At 33.5% G+C, this 20,903-nt stretch overlaps 1 protein-coding gene and 1 long non-coding RNA gene across 2 annotated transcripts in view; both read left to right on the forward strand.

Annotated features, from left to right (window-relative positions):
• LOC123532242 (insoluble matrix shell protein 3-like) overlaps positions 1 to 5,087 on the forward strand; it is a 13,329-nt gene extending 8,242 nt beyond the window's left edge. The window contains exons 2-3 of the mRNA XM_053517310.1: positions 3,363 to 3,470; positions 4,293 to 5,087. Coding sequence (XP_053373285.1) covers positions 3,367 to 3,470; positions 4,293 to 4,566 — 378 coding nt within the window. The 5' untranslated portion in view covers positions 3,363 to 3,366 and the 3' untranslated portion in view covers positions 4,567 to 5,087. The remainder of the gene's footprint in view (positions 1 to 3,362; positions 3,471 to 4,292) is intronic.
• An 11,374-nt stretch (positions 5,088 to 16,461) lies between these two features.
• Positions 16,462 to 19,295, forward strand: LOC123532168 (uncharacterized). The gene is made up of 3 exons (XR_006682591.2): positions 16,462 to 16,669; positions 18,100 to 18,226; positions 18,944 to 19,295. It is a non-coding gene; the product is annotated as an uncharacterized LOC123532168 (long non-coding RNA).
• Positions 19,296 to 20,903: the final 1,608 nt, after the last annotated feature.

The following is a 20,903-nucleotide window of genomic DNA, read 5'->3' on the forward strand; positions in this document are numbered from 1 at the left end:
GTTTCTCCTGGTGTAGACTTTGATAGTAAATAATATTTTAAGTTTCAAGTCAAAAGCTTTAATAGTAACAGAGATATTAGACTTTATCAAAAAAACAAAATTAAAAATTCTAAGTTAAAAAGTGGCATAATTCTGTCAAAATTCAAATCAGAGTTACGGGGATTGTTTCTCCTAGTGTAATCTTTGATGGTGAAAAACTATTCTATGTTTCAAGTCAATAGCTTTGATAGTAACAGAGATATTTGACCTTATCTAAAACTTTAACCAAAACGTCTTATTTAAAAAGAGGCATAATTCTGTCAAAATCCAATCAGAGTTATGGAAATTGTTTCTCCTGGTGTAGACTTTGGTAGTAAATAAGTATTTTAAGTTTCAAGTCGATAGCTTTGATAGTAACAGAGATATTTGACTTTATCAAAAATTTTAACCGACGCCGACACCGGGGCGAGTGCAATAGCTCTACTTTTTCTTCGGAAAGTCGAGCTAAAAATGGCTTATTTTTATTTTTATTTTATTCTGCCCGTTTTATTAGAATGTTTGGCAGAAATTTACATAATAAATGATAAGAAGCTGCACAAAACAATGTCATTTTTGGGACACCATTTTAATAAATGATCTATTAAATAATACATTGTATTGAATCATTTGTTTCATATGAAGTTTTTCTAATTCCATAATATTAGTGAAAATTTGGTACCATTAAAATGCTTGGACAGTTATCTTTAATGTTGTTTTTCCTTGTGTATAAATAATTGTATTGTGAACATAAAAAGGGCTAAAATGTATGGGTCACCTGTCTAAATTTTATGTAAAGACCGCTTGAATACAACACCTTTTCGGACGGAAAATGGCGCGAACCTGACCAAATTGATTACATGTATATCTGCTAGAACAAGCATCACATTGTACAACACTACGGCTGTTTTAGCGATCAATGTCTGTTTGATATATAATTTTAATGATTACTGAAATGGCGCTGATTCAAAAAAATTACTTGACGTAATTGCAACATATTTGATAACGTGTATATGTATATAGTATTCTTGCATACCAGACGGTGATTTCTGGTATCTTTACCGGTGCTGGAAAAATCCATCTTACATCCCGGGGTGTAAGATGACTCTCGTGCTGTAAATGACCTATAACGAACTACATATATGTAGAAGCTTTATGTAGTAATTTATATTTTATTTTAAAAACGGAATAAAAATTCAATACCTTGACAGTTCCTATTGGTTCCTGATAATATATTTTTCGATTCAAATCACGTTATTTTATCAAAAATTCATAACGTTACGCTGTAACTGATAAAACAAAACGGGATCTAAACATTGTTGTTTGTTTTGATGCGTCATGACGTCTTTCCTGTTTACGGACGTTGGTTTCCCGCGCTTTGTTTAAATACACTGTCATAAGAAATAGTTCTAAAAAGAAAACCGTTCGATTGATTTTATTTTTGTTATTATTTCTTAAAATCGGTATGCAAGAAAAAAGATTCTGTCACCGGTTATAGGTGCAGATGGAAATATCCGGCTCACGGGTAACTGTTTAGGGGGTAACTCGGCTGGTAGCCTCGTTACCGCCTAAACAGTTACCCTCGAGGCCGGATATTCCCATCTGCACCTACAACCAGTGAAAGAATCTTATAATGTAAGTCGACGCATGAAAACAAAATATTTCAAAGAACGATTAAATTGTTATTGGATCGACATTTTCTGGTTTTTAGAAGACTTAGTACATTTTGTTGAGTTAAGTTTCAGTCGAGATGTTGTATTCTTGCATACCAGACGGGGGTTTCTGGTATCTTTACCGGTGCTGAAAAAAAATCCATCTTACACCCCGGATTTCGTGCTGTAAATGACGTATAACGTTAACGAACTATATATATGTAGAAGATTTATGTAGTAATTTATATTTTATTTAAAAAACGGCATAAAAATTCAATACCTTGACAGTTCCTATTGGTTCCTGATAATATATTTTTCGATTCAAATAACGTTATTTTATCAAAAATTCATAACGTTACGCTGCAACTGATAAAACAAAACGGGAACTAAACATTGTTGTTTGGTTTGAAGCGTCATGACGTCTTTCCTGTTACGGATGTTGGTTTCCCGCGCTTTGTTTAAATACACTGCCATAAGATATAGTTCTAAAAAGAAAGCCGTTCGATTGATTTTATTTTTGTTATTATTTCTTGAAATCGGTATGCAAGAAAAAGGTTCTGTCACTAGTTATAGGTGAAGATGGAAATATCCGGCTCTCGGGTAACTGTTAAGGCGGTAACTCGGCTGGGTAGCCTCGTTACCGCCTAAACAGTTACCCTCGAGGCCGGATATTCCCATCTGCACCTACAACCAGTGAAAGAATCTTATAATATCCATTTGATATTTACGACCGAATATTCTTGACGATCTTGTAGAATGATGGTCCACTAAATCTGGTCTGTATAATTATGTTGTATCTACAAAATATACCAACTATTTAACAAACAGATAAGTAACCGATTGATCAACCATTTATTCAGGTGAAGTACAAAACATCATAGGAAGACGTCAAAAGTACGGCATGAAAGTGACGTAATAATGAAATGCAAAATTCAGCAAAATTTTGATGATAAAGAGAACAGTTAATTTCTTAATTATTTGAGTTTCTAAAGCAAATATTTCATAAACATGCACTGTATTAAATATATATGATTTTTTGTTTGAAAACTGTTTAGTGTTGGTGTCGTTGATTTCAAAGACCTGATCGCCAATATTCGATATCACTGCGCGTAAGTGCCCGTGGTTATATAGCGGTTGCATAGGTGTTACTCGAAAGCCTAAATAATTTCATTTAACTATTGGTCTTATTTGAATCTGTAAAGCATATGATAAACAAATAAATTGATGCCTTTACAAATCAGCATAAAATGAAAAGAAAAATTTTCAGTGTGATATCGAAAGATATGGTCACCGATCGGTGGAGCCTCAGTGAAAATATCCAAATTATGCCCCTTGTCGATGAAGATATAATTACTTCGATATCACGATAGAAACAAACAAATATCCTCTATATTTCCCCATATAATAGACCATCTGTTTATTTTCGACTGTAAAATTTTGTATTAAAATTACATTAGAGTAAACTTTCTTTTCGCAAAAATGTTATAAAAATTGTAATCTCATAGACATCCCTTGTGAAAACTTGTGCGCGGCTCAAATTTTAGTTAAGCAAAAAATAATCAAGAACATGACCGCGATGATTTTTGAAGGTCGTTTATCTATTTACGTCACGTGATTGTTTTATTTAAAATGAAAAGTTTCACACATATTTAATGATTTTCATATTTAGGCATTTTTATTTTGTTTTATTTACAGAACAATGTTAGTGCTGTTGTGCCTTATAGCTACTGTCCTACCTTGGACCGTTGTTGAAGGCATGAGAAGTTGCTGGGCCGACTCAAGAGGCCCCGGGGAAGTATGTCGGTAAGTTTATTTTATTTCTTAATTTTTAATTCAAAAGTATGACTCTTAATGAAACTTACACATGTGGTCAATTTCGAGTGATGTTCAATTGTTTACATTTTCTTTCTATTTTACAAATTAAACGGTGTGAAAGCAGGTATTTGCGTATTTGTCTGATATAGCGAGTCTGATCACTTTTGAGTGAAAAGTAGAAATCCTTTGAGAAATAAAACATGAAAATAAAGATTTTTTCAGGTTTTCTCTGAGTGCCTGTATGTACAGAAAAGGAAAGCCAGTATGTTGTAGGTGTTGATTATTGTTTCTACGTCCTTTTCACTTTAAGCTTATATTAGTTTTATTTCCAGTCCGACCACGTTTTACACATTTCTGTATGTTTTATTCTGTACACGGCCTTTAACCCTATACTTGTCGCCTGAAACGCGCATATATAAAGTGTTTTACAAGTACGTGATCTCACCTTTACATTTTATCAAATTCATCTCTTGAAAACGACAATTACAGCTACTGCAGAGAATCAAATGTCTCACAGATTATTATATTTTATCTTAGGGTTTTAAAAGTTGTGACATTATAGCAATGTACATAATGAGATACGTTCAAAACATTTGCAGCTGATCAATTGCAAAAAAAACAAAACAACTTTGTTTCACAATTACTGTAGCGCATTTCGGTGATTGATTTTAAGTTGATGCATTTGAATATGACAATGTTTTTATGAGTCCTTATAGGAGCATTATTTTAACTTGTCATATACCTTTAATTTCAGGAAATTGTTTAATATCTTCATAACAAATATCATAAAATGCATTATTTTCATTTCAGATTTGGTACTGTTGTGAAAGGAGGTGGCGAAATGGAGATTAGCTATAACTTCACCTTTCCGTTTTCTCAGATTTGTTGTCAGGCATTGAGCTGCACGAACACTAAATGTAGTTTTATGCGTGTCGGGTGTCATACGAATGGTAACATAGTTCCAATCCAGACAGCACCACTGCCTTGGGAAGTTCCAAATATAGAGCCAATGATGAGATGTTATGAACCACCTGGTATGGGCACTGTTTTTAGATTTTCAGCGGCACTTGTACCAGAATCATAATCTCATTATAATGGTTTTGAACATCTGAGGAAATTTTATTAAAAAGCTGTAGATGTTTTATTATTGACTCTTTTACTAATAAATGTTGCTTTTTATTATTTAAATTGATGAGAAACTATTGCATTAAAATATTTATATTGGATTTCTTTGCTATGTAAACGTTGCCAAATTTAAATTAAGATCTGAATATGTCAATGTTGTGTTGCTATTTGATATGTAACCTTCTTCCAAATTTATATTGATATTTTAAGAAGAAAACATTTTTGTAGTGTAATATTTACTATTAAATGCCATAACGGTGTTTCATTGGAATGGATTTATTGTTTGCACCCTGTGGTAACTTTAAAAATATAAAATATTTTTCATGAAACTTAGTAATATGAAAGTATGTATGTTCTTTTATTTTGTTGCTATATCAAAACAACAAGTTAAGATGTGAAAAAAAAAATGTAAATTTTGTGATAACTTCAAAAGGACATGAAACTTGGTAAAACACGAAAACAATTAAAACAAAAACACGAGTGTTGTTTTGGTTTTCTCACTTTGCCCATCCGCTCATCAATTTTAAAAGTACAAACAAACAAGGACAAATACCCAACGGAAGAAAGCCACGTCCCAAACCGCATATTTCCCAAACGTTATCCCAGCATTCGGACGCGCACTCGACTAACACACACACACCAGCACAAAACAAACATATTAGGTAAAAGCGAACATACAAAGGAACACAATTGGGGCACCGCCTTGGAACGGTCAGTAGTACAACCACCACTTGGGAGATTATACCGGTTAATGGTGCACCTAACCGCACTCTTACCCCTACCATGTTCCAGAGGCACAGGCCAGCGTCAATAAAAGTTATCCCCGCCAGGTGAAACCCTAAAATACGCAGTGGCAGAAGGCATGTTAATATGTCGAATACAAAAATACGCCTGTATATAAAAGCAAACAACGCATGTACTCAATGTCTTTAAAGAAGACAAAGCAACAAGGAAACATACTTAATGAGTCCGACGAAACAATCCAGAAGACAGAAATTAAAATAGCTCATCGGCATGATTAGAGAACTACGAATTAGAGTCATCTACCTCTTTCGTCAGTCACAAGCAAAGAGGAAAACGTAGCGTCCAAATGTTAAAAAGCTGAACAACAAATATGTTGTATGTCTCAAAACAGTTGGGTTATAACTTATTTTCATACAACGTTTAATAACATTACTACCGGTAAATACAATTTGAAAATAGCCCGAAATCTTGCAAGGTTTGTAAACCACATCCCCGTAAAATCGGTGTTTGTTACACCTTCTCGTAGAAGTTCCTTTAAATTACAATTATATTTCAAACCCAAACCTGAATTATGATTGTAAATTATACAAAGTATTTATGTAATTTATAATAATGATAGCCTTGTTGAAGAAGCTTATTTGTAATATATCAATAACGTCCATTGAAATACTCAACATGACTACACGCTCTTGCAAACTGAATTAATTGAGAAATATATAGCCCATGAGATGTTGCCCGGGGTTCATCCCAAAACAGATGGGGAAATTAACAATACTTATCATCCCTTCTGTCATAAATTTTGGTATGTATAAAATTATTACAAATAGAGATACATAAATCTAGAAATGAAACAGTACTATTCGAAGTGTTAGTTTTACTTAACTGGAGATCCCGGGGAAAACGTTATCCACAGTAAGAGCAAAAGCGGATTCTCCTAATTAGGAATATCATACAGATAGCGTGATGTATTATTAATTGCAGCAAAAATGTCTGCCTGCGTATCTGGAGAAAGGCTCAACATAAAATCTATTTCATAACAATATAAAAACAAATCTGCGACAAGGTGCGCACATTGTGTTCACACGGGAACACCAATTATTTGTCTGAAAGCTGCGTCCCCAAACCTGACATAAATATTGTTCAATAAAAATAGGCTCTACAAACTTCGTCACAGATCCCGTTTAGTATAATTATTTACAACGCAACTAGTAAATAATCGAAATTTCAAGACAGGAAAGTAGTATTTTCCCTGGTAAAAGACTTTTGAATTTGGACAGTTAGTTTTTTTTTATTCATTGAAATATGCGGTAAAGCGGTATACCAAGTAGAAACATCGTATTTACTAACTGAAGACACCTTGTGATTATTAATTCTAAACTTATCCAGGATTTCGCCAGAATTGTTTACCAACCAAAAGGTTTTTACCAGAGTTGTTTTTCCACGTTGGAATTTACAGCACTAGGGCGTAATGGTAATAACTCGGAAATATTTGTAGTGGTACAAGAGCCTGAATTAGCGATAAAACGAACTTTATGTGGTTATTTATGTATTTGGAATCCAATACATGGTTCGATGTTAAATTTGCTGGTCATCTATGCGAACTCAATTAGAAAATTAGAAACTTCAGCGATGTGATCAGAAACCAAGTATTGTTCAACAGAAGAACTCAATGTATAAGCTTAAGAACTATTTAGTTAGTTCCGTAAAACATTAATATAATGTAGGCGTCAAATGATGATAATATTGTTGGCCACCTTGTCTGCTGGAATCTTGTCTGCCGGAACTAAAACATACTTGAATTAAATCCTTAGATTTTCTTTTTTAGATGTCTTAAATTAAACTTTGGTTTGGTGGAATTAGGTGCTCATTGGTTTTATAAACATTTATACAAGAATAGACAATGCTAAGATATTACGTTTTCGAGATGATAATGCACTGGGAGTAGCATTGTCATGAACACAAAAAGTTTCAATGGATTCCGCAATCTGATCACGACATGCATCAAAATCAATATTTGAAGGAATTCTGTATGTGATCATGGCACTCGGACAAAGATATAAAGAAGTATGTAAAATATACAAATAATTTCATTACGTTCCTTTGTTTGTCTGTTTTTCCGTCTACCTGTACAGTCGTCAGTCACAGTCCAAACGAAAAAACACAATGACCCTTATGTCTCAGTGTAAAGTACATTAATTTCAATATAATCGGAAAAGGAGATCCCTCGGAAGCACCGAGAACAAGGCAAACAGTGAAAATTGCAGACTCGGTTTCATTGAGTCTGTTCATGAGCAGTAATGGAAAATGCAACACTGCCCACGCCCACTAGCACCGACTTAAGCAGTAGTCAATCTTCAAATCTAAATGAGTTCAAGTCGAGAAAACGTACAAAATTGCCCATTTTCTTCTTTCCCAACAAGCCGCTATTGGTACTCATATTCAAACCTTCGCAGGAAATGGTGATCACGATACTGTTCTTACTGACACATTTGCATGCGTGAACAGAGTTAATGCAACATGAAGGAAAGTTCATCCCCGGGACAAAGTTAACATGTTAACATGTTTGAAGTTACAAAGGCACATGCCAATTTAGAACAGGTTCATAAATATGCAATTTCAGTATGTAAATAGTATGTGAACTTCTTTTAGAGACAGTATCCTCAATATGCTAGGCAAATAGATCCTAAACACTATTTCAATAAAAACGATGATCTTCCGTAGCGGAGGGGTTAAGGTCACTGACTGCGAATCTATCGCTTTTACTGATCTTGATTCGAAACCTCGCATATGATGATGGCATCCAAATGGCTGACTGGCTCCATCCAGATACCCCTCCCTGATGATGAAATGCCCAGAAGGACACACGGGGTCTTTCATTCTTAAAAAAAACAAGAATCCTTAGATATCTCTCCTTTAAGGAAAATAATTGTATCATTCTCAGTGATGTTCGGAAAATACAGACATTCTAAACAGTCAATTTAAGGCAGTGTTAAAGATCATTTGTTTATTTTGTTAACTATATCAACGGCAGTGCCATTTGACAGTCTTAAAATGTCTCTCCGTACTTGGACTCAGTGTTGTTATACTTTCAGGTCCTTTGAGATCATGGCGTACACTCAATTTTACTATTAAGCTGGTGCTATGGTGTGTCAGGGGTGTTGAACTGTTCATTGCATCTCATGGACAGACTAAATCAAACCGAGTTTGCTATTATCTTTTGCTTGTTTGCGTTCTGTACATATGACAGATCTTCTTGTAGATTTAATTCATAGGAAACCTGCATACCTTACCTCAAATGACCCCAGTTTACACTTCCCTAAGATATCATAAATTACATCACATCAGTCGATGTTTGGGGATGTTTGGGGTAACGCTGAAGAAACTTCATCCACACAATGCCACTGGTACAGATATCATACAGGCGCGACTCTTAGAGGAATGATCTAGAGACTTTATTACGACACACTTTTATATATCTGGACATCCTTCAAATAAATAGAAATAAAAAAGGACTGATATATTACCAATGTTCCTCCAATAGTCAATAAGAATAGCACTTTTTAACCAGTCTTTCTGACTCCCATATGATCTAGTGTGACGAAACATATCATTCACTGTAACAACATGAGACAATTCGAAAAGCCAAATATTCTTATTAAATCTCATCATGGACTCCAAAACATGGCCAGAAGATTGTCTGGAATCAAATAAGAAGACATGTTCCCACATTTTGCCAATTTCTACTGAATCAAGAGCTTTCTCTTGAAGTGGATAAAGCGCTTATTAGGCGAATGAAAAAAATAAAAAATACTGACGGAGGGTTCAATATCAACTAAGTTGATGTCTAATCAGTGGTCCAGAATAAAACTTCATATCGGAAAAGCAAGATATATAAAAGGTATATGCATAGAGAAAATATGTATCTAAACTATTTTGTTTGAAATATATCCATAAACAATTCTTTTTTTTTTTCTTTTAAGATACTTTTATGTTGAAGGCCATCTTGAAAACCTGAAAATAGCATCAATTGATAAAGCAGATGCAAAACTGAAATTTCTGCATTTTTAAATAATAAATGGGACATTTGCGCTATCCTTTTGGAGAAGGCCTCTTGTATATTAATTATTAACTGCGTCCATGTTGAAAATGTTATAAATGGATCGTCTAGTCAAACAAACTTTTGGGGTACTTTAAAACTTAGCTATAAAGCATAAAGTACAGTTGTGGAAAGTTTGGAGTTTTCGTCCGCCTTGTCTAAATTAGGCTTAAAATACGGGATTTTCACTTACCTAGAACAGTCACATTTTATACCAATTACATCATTTACATCTAGGTATCATTTGATATGATAATCAACTGAGTCACAGTGTGCTATGTCAAGGTTTGTCAAAGAAAGGAACATTTCAAATTAGTGTAAATCTTTTCTGATAACAAGACATGTTATTTTGTAACTGTTCTATTTTTGAACTGCGGACTGATGTTTATGTTTGATATTTGACAGTTTCCGCGTAAAACAGGTTATGCGTTACATATTTTGCGTGAAAAACACGTTTTCGTTAGTACTTTTGATTTGATATGTCCAGAGATAAAATAGCCCGTAATTCAATCCTTGTTATTAACAATGATTTTTTACTTCTGGCTTTCAATGTATCAATTATATTTCATATTTCTGTTGAATGGAAACAAAGCACGTTCATATATTCAACTATTTATAAATTCTACAAAAACTATAATAATTGTGCATTTACTAGACAATTCGTATATATGGTTACAATGGTTACATACACATGTGTTAAAATATGGAATTGTTGTTACATTTGCTGGTTCTTTAGAACCATATAGCTCACTCAATGTTTTTGATTACTGGAATCCCGCTGCAGCCAGTCCCACGAACACATCAAATTAGACCAAGTCTGTTATTATTTTGCTTGATTGCATTTTCAGCTTCCAAAGACTCGTCTAGCAGTTTTTATTTTTGAAAATATTCTTGTTTTCTAAATATTGCTCTTAGTCTATATATTTTGTTTTTACAGTAATAATGTACACATGCATGCATTTTTACGTACAGTACTAATTGGTTTCCTTTTATTTTGTTTTGTTCTTAATTTCTATCTCGCTTACATGTAATATTGCCTCTTTCCAAAAGGAATAAATAGAATTATTCCTAACGTTTCATTATAAGATATTATATTCTTGAAATAGTGATATTTCAAGCAAACAAATATTAACAATTTATTCAAACATAGCTATAAATTACACTGAATCTACATATTACTATAAAATTATTTTATACTATCTTAATGATGTGTGCAAAGTGTTGTTTCTTTTGTGGGTTTTTTTTCAACACATAATAATTTACATTTGTAAAATGATGATTTGCAAATATCATCTATCATTTTAATTTTCAGCAATTTTGTACTAGTAATGCAAGACTGTTTAATGTTGCGTATACAATGTTGTCACGCACACCAGTCGTGATTTGTAAAGTTTTGTTTTGTACAAATTACTGACATAATATCTTTCTGCTTCAGCAGCATATAGTGATAGAACGGCCGTTTCAGGTGCTGGAGGTCCTAAGTTCGGTGTCTGGACACGTCATACCAAAGATTTTAACCTTTACCCAGTTTGGCAGTACCATTTTCTATTTGAAGGAGTTTTCACTAAACATTTACTGACTGAACAGAGAACAGTGTAGACCTAGATCAGCCTGCACGGGCATGCAGGCTGATCTTTGTCGACATTGATCGCAAAGGCAGAAACACTTGCCACCAGCCAGCTAGGTCTAAGCATTTAAAAGAGAAACTGACTTCTCTTCCCTCATATCCTTTAGGTGATTAATTTTATTACGATTTAGGTGTTAAGAATTATTAACATAAGATGTAGATTGAACAAATGCAGATATTGTAAAATGCCGCAAATACAAATAAATGTCACCCTGTTCTAAAAGTTTTGTTTGTAGCTATTCTATTTATCAGCAATTTTCATAGATGTACGTGCTTCATTATGTTTATTCCGAGAAGTAAATGCAAATATTAATGATGTGCACAGATACATTCTGTGCTAAAATGAACTAATAAAACTAATGAATTGCTCGTACATTCCGCATAACACTGCACATTTGTTTCATGAATACAAGTACGACAAACATAATTCCAAGGCCATATTCATGCCTAACGTATCGGTCATTGGACCAGATTTCAGATAAGGTGACCTTATATAGCAATACATTCATTAAGTTTGCATTAAATTATTTATCACGACATTTAAATTTATCAAATGTGATATATTTTATTTGCATGCGCATTTAGTAGACTAGCGATACAATTACTTATTTTAGCTATTAAATACTACTTGTCTCTCACACTTCTGTACTGCTTTAAAGATTTTGAATATTAAAATCATGTGATGTTTGTCAACGTACTTTCTTTCTAATCTAAATGTGCAAAATATAAGATATTAAATAGGCAGTTCGGCTTGTACTTTTAGCATGTGTAATTGTTGAGTTCTGCTCAACCCGGGGCTAGAGGGCGTGGACGGTAGCATGCATTTAAACTACCGTCCATGAACAGGCTCAATCAAACCGAGCCTGCAACATTTTCGTTTTTTGTTGTGTTGAGCGACCTGTGGAGTTTCCACTTTTTCTATTTTATAATGAATTATATGCTGTAAAAAATCGCAAATACTTATCTACTATTTTTATTTTTATTCTAGGACAGGGCAGGTAACTTTACACGTTTGATAAATGCTCCGCCGTATAAGTTTGATACACAGCCTTAATAATTATTCGGTGTAGTATTATTTGGTATCAACAGGAAGTGACTTTATTGTTATGATTATAGTGTATGCATATTTGCACGATTTTTTTTTACTTGCAAGAACTGTGTTATATCTTACATTTCAGTTATACTTTTACATTGCCTCTATGTCTTACTAAAAAAGGTAAACTTAAATGTTTGCAAAGAAACATAATATTATTCTTGTCTGTATTCACGGTCTATTCAGATCATTGTAAACGGGAAAATGCGGAAAGAGCATCATACTTACGTTGTGTTTCCTAAATTTAGAAAAATGACGTTACTTCTAAATCAAAACAGCGCAAAAATAACTCTTAAGCTAAAACATATTACTGTGTTTCAGCTGCTAAATGTTTTTACTTGAATATGACACAGAATTACGCTGTTAAAATTATATTTGTTTGAACTGTAACTTCTAGTTTGCGGTCACAAGACTCAAAAGATATGTTTTCTTCTTTATTTATTCATTTGTATGTTCGTTTATTTATTTATTTATTTATTTATTTATTTATCTATCTGATCGTCCGTTTTTCCGTTTACCTGTACAGGCGTCAGTCACACTCCAAACGAAGAAAAACACAATGACCCTTATGTCTCAGTGTAAAGTACATTAATTTCAAGTCGCGAGAGGGTACAAAATTGCCCAATTTCTTCTTTCCCAACAAGCCACTTTTGGTACTCATATTCAAACCTTCCCAGAAAAAGGTGACCACGATACATTTGCATGCGTGAACATAATTCATACAACATGAAGGAAAGTTCATCTCCGGGACAAAGTTAACTATTTGAACTTTAAAAGGCCAATTGAGAAACAGATTCATAAATATGCAATTCCAGTATGTAAACAGTATGTGAACTTCGCATCCTCAATATGCTAGGCAAACAGATCCTTAACACTATTTCAATAAAAGAGAGGTTAAGGTCACTGACTGCGAATCTATCGCTTTCACTGATCTTGGTTCGAAACCTCGCATGCGAGGATGGCATCCAAATGGCTGACTGGTTCCAACCAAATCCCGTTCGTGATGAAATAATGCCCAGATGGACACCTGTGGTTTTTCGTTCTTGAAATAACAAGAAACATCTGATGTTTCTCCTCTAAGGAACAATAATTGTATCATTCTCAGTGATGTTCGGAAAATGCAGACATTCTAAACAGTCTATTTGAGGCAGTGTTAAAGATCTTTTTGTTCATTTTGTTAACTATATCAACAGCAGTGCCATTTGACAGCCTTAAAAAGTCTCTCCGTACTTGGACTCAGTGTTATATTTTCTGGTCCTTTGAGCTTTGAGATCATGGAGTACATTCAATTTTACTATAATATAATTCCGCTTAAGCTGGTGCTATAGGGTGTCAGGGGTGTTGCACAGTTCATTATCTCTCGTGGACAGACTCTGCTATTATCTTTTGCTCTTCTGTACATATGACAGATCTTGTAGATTTAATTCATAGAAAACCTTACCTCAAAGACTCCAGTTCGCACTTCAGTAAGATATCACAATTACATCACATCAGTCATAGTTTGCGGAAACACTTACGAAATAAACTTCATCCACACAAGGCCACTGGTACATATATCATACAGGCACGACCCTTAAAGGAATGACCGAGAGACCTTACTACGACACACATATATTAGCACCTCCTTCAAGTAAAGTGAAATCAAAAACTGATATATGGCCCATGTTCCTCCAGTATTCAATAAGAGTAACAAAGGTACAACTGTCAGTTTTTAACCATTCTCCCTGATTTCCATATGCTCTGGTGTGGTGACGGAACATATTATTCACTCTAACATCATGAGAAAATTCGAAAAACCATAAACCCTTACTGAATCTCATCATGGACGCATTTGTAGCTAGCTTAAATCAACAGTCCAAAACATGTCCAGAACACTGTCTGGAATCAATCAAGCAGAAATTTTCCCAGACATTGCCGAATTTACCAAATCAAGAGCTTTCTCTTGAAGTGGATAAAACGCTTCTTAGGCGAATGGAAACAACAAATACTGGTGGAGGTTCAATATCAACTAAGACTGATGTCCAATCAGTGGTCAGGAAAGAAATTTCATATCGGAAAAACAAGATATATAAAAGATATATGCATAGAGCAAATGTGTATCTAAACTATTTTATTTGAAATATATCCATAAACAATTCTTGTATTTTCGTTTAAGATACTTTTTGTTGGTGGCCATCTTGAAAAACTGAAAATAGCAGCAATTGATAAAGCAGATGCAGATCTGAAATTTCTGCATTTTTAAATGATAAATGAGACATTTGCACTATACTTTTGGAACAATTTCTTGTATATTAATTATTAATTGCATCCATGTTGAAATTGATATAAATGGACCGTCTAGTCAAACAAACTTTTGGTGTACTTTAAAACTTAGCTACAAAGCATAAAGTACAGTTGTGGAAAGTTTGGTGTTTTCGTCCACCTTGTCTAAATTAGGCTCAAAATCCAGGGTTTTCACTTACCTAGAACAATCACCTTTTATTCGAATTGCATCATTTACATCTAGTTATCATTTGATATGTTAATCAATTGAGTCACAGTGTGCTATGCCAAGGTTTGTCAAAGGAAAGAACATTTCAAATTAGTGTATATCTTTTCTAATAACATGTTATTTTGTAACTGTTCTATTTTTGAACTGCGGACTGACGTTTATGTTTGATATTTGACAGTTTCTGCGTAAAACAGGTAATGCATTGCATATTCTGCGTGAAAACACGTTTTCGTTTATACTTTTGATTTAATATGTCCATAGGTAAAATAGCCCGTAAGTCAATCCATGCTTTTAATATTGATTTCTTATTGCTGGTTTTCAATGTATCAATTATATTTTATATTTCGGTTGAATGGAAACAAAGCACGTTCATATATGCAAATATTTATAAGTTCTACAAAAACTGTACACATTCATTTGCAAGACAATTCGTATTTGTATTTAAACACACATATGTTAAATTATGGAATCGTTGTTACATTTTCTGGTTCTTTAGATTCATATCGTCCACTCAATGTTTTTGATTGCCAGTCCCACGAACACACAAAATTAGACCAAGTCTGCTATTGTTTTGTTTCATTGCATTTTCAGCTTCTAAAGAATCTTCTAATAGGTTTCATTTTTGAGAAATATTCTCGTTTTCTATACATTGCTCTTAGTCTTTGTATTTTGTGTTTACATTAATCATGCACACATACATACATGTGTACGTACAGTACTAATCGGAATATAAAAACAAAACAAAACAATAGGACCCTATCCCACGTACATGTAATCTTGTCTCTTTTCAAAAAGAATAAATAACATTATTCCTAACGTTTCATGTTAACATATCATGTTCTTGAAATGGTGATATGTCAAGCAAAACAATATTAACAATATCCAAACATAGCTATAAATGACACTGAATCTACATAAAACTTTAAAAATGTTGTTATACTATCTTAACGATGTGTGCAAAATGTTGTGTTTTTCTTTTTTCAACACATAATTTACATTTGTTAGTAAAATGATAATTTGGAATTATCATCTGTCATCTTACAATGTTGACACTAGTAATGCAGTTTGACAAATGCAAGACAGTTTATTGTTGCATAAACGCTGTTATCATGCACACAAGGCGTGATTTGTAAAGTTTTATTTTGTACAAAATTAAAGCAAAGATATTTATGTGTAAAATTACTGACACTATATCTTAACCGCTTCAGTAGCCTAGTGGTAGAACGTCCGTTTTATGTGCTGGAGGTCGTTGGTTTGGTCTCTGGACACGTCATACCAAAGACATGGTAGCTCTGTTTCTTGGGGCTCAGCATATAAAAGAAAAACTGGCTTCTCGTCCGTCATATCTTTGTGGCGATTGATTGCATCGGGATTTAGATGTTTATTAATATTATTTGTAAATTGAACAAATGCAGACAATGTCTCAAATATAAATAAATGTCACCATGTCCCAAAACCTGTCTGTTTCATATGTAGCTATTCTTTTTGTTTGCAATTTACATAAACGTGCTTCAAATAATGTATTTTTCCTAGAAGTAAAAACAAATGTTAATGATGTGTAAAATATATTCTTTACTAAAATAAATTAACAAAACTAATTAATTTCTCTTACATTCTGCTTAACACTGCACATTTGTTTCTTGATTACAAGTACGACAATTATAATACTAAGGCCATATCCATGCCTAAAATCGGCCATTGGACCAGATTTCAGATCATGTTGCTAAATATTACAGTACATTCATAAATTGTGCATTACATTATATGTCATCACATTTAAATTTATAAAATGTGATATATTTCGTCTGCATGCGCATTTAATAGACTAGCAATACAATTATCTATTTAGCTATTAAATACTACTTGTCGCTCACATTTCTGTACTCTTTTGAAAATTTTGAATTCTTAAATCATGTGTCAACATACTTTCTTTCTAATCTAAATATGTCAAGGAATATTCGGCAGTAAGCAGTTCGGCTTATAGTGAATTACATCCTGTAAAAACGCGCAAGTACTTATCTATTATTTTTATTCTTATTCTCGGACAGGGCAGGTAACTTTACAAGTTTAATAAATGCTTCATTGTAAAAGTTTGATAAAAAAAACTTTAATAGTAAGTCGATGTAGTATTATTTGCTATCAACCGGTAGTGACTTTATTGTTAAGTTTAAAGAGTATGTATTTTTTGACTTTTAAGAAATGTGTGATATCTTACATTTCAGTTATACTTTTTACATTGCCTGTATGTCTCACCAAAAATGTAAACTAAAATGTTTACAAAGAGACATAGTCTATTCTCTATTCAAGGACAATTCAAAACACTGTAAACGGGAAAATGCGGAAAGAGCATCATACTTATGCTATGTTTTCTAAATTAAGAAAAAATGACGTTACTTCTAAACCAGAAAAGCGCAAAAATTTCTCTTCAGCTAGAAGATGTATTACTGTGTTTCAGCTTCTAATGTTTTTACTTAATCCTTTTCCCGCCTGTAACGCAATAAAACTTATACGTGTTTGATGGCCCTTTCACGCTTTCGTAGAATCAACATTTATTAAACGAATTTCATTTTTAAACTATTTCTGAAATGTCTATGTCTGCAGCTCTCTAATACGGAAATATCTAACATCCGAGGCATATACTGACCTTTTTAAACAACAACAAAAGGACCTTTTGAACGATTTGACGAAGTTCCAGAAATCTCCATATACCCCTGCTCCGTTACGGCCCAGTGTGGGATTTGTGTTTATTCCGCATTCAAATATGTTTTCGTAGAGGAAAAGCTGACATGTCGTGCTAAAGCCCAGGTATTTTCAAATCGTTAGAAAGTGCTGAAAATTGACTCCCCATTAGCAAAAAGAAATAGAAGAAAAGAAGAAGTACACGCGCATACATTTAGACGGGGTGACCCCTGCGCGTGACCCCTGACTATATACCAATGCAAATGCGACTTTCGTTTTCAAGTTTAGCCTGTTCACTTTCAATTTCTTTACTTCTAGAAAAATCTCCCTTTCTGTGTTGCCAAAAACTTTGTAAGCGTGGCGGAATTGTATAAAAATGTGCCCGGTGTCCTAAGGAATATATGACACAGACTTACGCTGTTAAAATCAAAGTTGTTTAACTTAACTTCTAGTTTGGCGTCACAAGGCTCAATACATTTGTTTCCTTATTTTATTTATTTGTTTATTTATTAGTTTTAGTGAGGTCAAAAAAATGTTATCATGCTAATAGGAATCTGCTTATGTTATGGATTTCTTTTCTTCTAAAAATTCTAATTCAAGACATTTTATTCAAGGCATTATTGAAGGTAACGCGTGCAGTTAATATCTCTCAGGGCTTATCAATATTGGTTCGTAATTTCTTATAAACCGCGAAATTCAATATGAAATGAACTGGCTTTCCAGAATTGACTTTACCTTTCATTCATAATTTTGAATTTGCAGACGCATAGCAAACGGAAATGTTGGTGGCAATGTTCCTGATAATTGCTTTTCTTCCATGGTCCCCAGTTGAAGGCTTTAGTAGTAAAGCTGGTTGGGCTGGCACAAAAATCCCTGGAAGCGAAAATCTGTAAGTAGAGGCAAAATAACTTTAATCACTTTTTAAGATATCTACGTTATTTGTGCGGGTGTTTAATTTTTGTTTTGATTTGCATTGTTGTTTTGTTGTTGTTGTTGTTGTTTGTTTGTTGTTTTGTTGTTGTTTTTGTAATTTAGAAATTAAATCATACGGTGCGAATCGGCGTCTACGAAAATTCAATTGGAGATTTCAATTATAAGTTAAGATTTATCTTTCCATTTAATATTTTCTTTTCATGTATTGGCCGTTCATTCATTCAAACTTTTTCTAAATTATGGAAAAGATTGCAAGTATGCTGAAATAATGTTCGCTCTTTTCTGAGAACGAGACGTTTGCGTTAAGCCATCATACGTAGCTCGTGTGTCTTACTTTAATATGGCTTATGAATATGTGTGTTGCTGTCTGTGTCAAGCTTTGAATTATCTAAGGGAAGTAATCAAAACTTTTGTTATATAAAAACTACAACATGAACTGAATTTCCGTTTTGTTTTATAAGTACGTCATACTGTGGGAATTCAAAATATTAGCAATAACCTGAAAAATGTGTGCTTCTTTGCCCATTTTGCGTTTGTAGAGGTTAAAGACCTTAATGATTGGGTGATCTAAAGAGACAGCTTTTTTCTGGTTTTCTTTTCTTTTAGTGTTTAATCAAACATTGTATTATCGGCTAGTATTGCTAATTACAGAGTATTTCCAAATCCATTTTAGATACGGTAAAGTCTTTCAAGGAGGTCCTGATATAGGAATTCACTATTATTTTAACTCCACCTTCTCTCGGATCTGTTGCCAAGCCATTGGGTGCGACTACAAGAATGGATGCTATTTTTCAGATGTTGGATGCGGACAAAGTAAGAACGGGGTACCGTTTTCGACAATAGATTTACCTTGGGAGGTACGAGGCGTGGAACCAGCAGTCCGATGTTACGACTCACGTGGTGCCGGTGCATACTATATATATGATGCGAAAGTATTTCGAATGGAAACGTGAAGATAAAGTTATCGATTAATTGTTACCTGTAATAACTTTTTTTATTCAGAAGAAAGTAAATGCAGGAAGAAATTAATTTCTCGTTGTTTAATATAAATTCGGTAACACTATGTATAAACAGCAGAAAAAAGTATCTATTTGCCAAGTTTAATTAAATAACAATTAATCGAATTTGTGTTATAAGATGTTACACTTTTAAGCCTTTGCCCGACATCTAATGAATTTCTACAAAATTTGAAACGGCACAACACTCTACCAATCAAAATGTGATTTTGAGACTGTACGTATTAGTTCTACTCCTAATTTCTAAAACAATGACCTTTTTAATCAAATTTCTTTCCACCATTTTATCTTTTGACAGTTGTAATCTAAAATTTCAACAGGTTGAAGAAGGTGAAAATGAAATAGCTTAAAGGTACTCGCTACAGTTTTTCCGGACGGGTCGATATTTACCCCAACACCTTGCCAATTTGGTTGTGTTTCTAATCTATATAGCTCACTGCAGAGTTGGTGCGGTCTTCTGCGCATGCCCGGAAGTGATTATTTAATGTCGCGTACGGCAAAAATTCGCAAATTATTGTATGTTCGCATGCATTTAATGTACAAAATGTATAATATACTGACTAAAGGTTAGGGTAAGTATCACCATGGTTACATAATATATACATTTAAAGTACTTTTAGTTCAAATTGCTTCAATCCGACATATACTGGAGTCTGTTATTTATACCAGCGCTCAAGCTCTGCATTGAGTCACAGCTGTTTCTAATCCCGTACCGTACATTCGTAAACTATAGGTTTGTTAAAAAAGGGCGGAAACTTCCATCGTTCTATGCCATCAAAATGCTTCAGAAACACCTTAAAATCCGCTTATTAAGAAATCTGCCGTTTTATAATTATATATATCTATACTTCTAACTCATTTGCTCAAACACTGAAAGAGTATTTCGTACCAACCTGCGTTGTATAAATGCCCGCCACACCCCACCTCGTTGTAATTTGGTTTAAGCGAAATCTAATATGGTGACCTATCAATTTTCTTTTTGTTTTAGATTAGGTAGACATAACCAAAGGTATGTGCAGAGTTTGGTTAAATTCTATTATGTGAAACTCGATAAAATAGCAGAAGTACCAACTTAAAACTGACAAAAGTATGCAAAAATAGCCCTTGGGTCTGCTGAACAAGTATTCCTTTCTTTACAAAATCATGTTCTTTTGATTTCTCTGAGCATGTTTCAAATAGATATATTGTTTTCCGTTATAAAAATGCTTAGATAATCAAATTTATGCTGATTATTGTACTTTACTGAAATATATTTTAGGATTACAGAAATTTTGAAAAATGTTTAAAATAGCACCATATCTAGGGGCAAATTAAATTGAAACAAAGCTGGTGAGCTAGTATTTTTTTTTTCATTTTTCAATACATCATAACAAGATCTTTTAATACAAAACATTTCATCAAAATCTATTATTGAGAAAAAAATTACGAAACTGTAGCGAGCGTCCTTAAAACAATATCTGCCCGTCAGTCGGATATATTTTTTATTTCACTGTAGTGTAACTTTGGAACTTGGTGGGGTTAGGTGTTTATCTGATCCAAATTTGGACCTCGGACGTTTTTCCTATTCAGATTGCCTATCCAATTAAGTAAAAATTGACCTAGGGCTAGACTTCTGAA

This window comes from Mercenaria mercenaria, chromosome 11 (genome assembly GCF_021730395.1).
Source record: "Mercenaria mercenaria strain notata chromosome 11, MADL_Memer_1, whole genome shotgun sequence".
Taxonomy (NCBI): domain Eukaryota; kingdom Metazoa; phylum Mollusca; class Bivalvia; order Venerida; family Veneridae; genus Mercenaria; species Mercenaria mercenaria.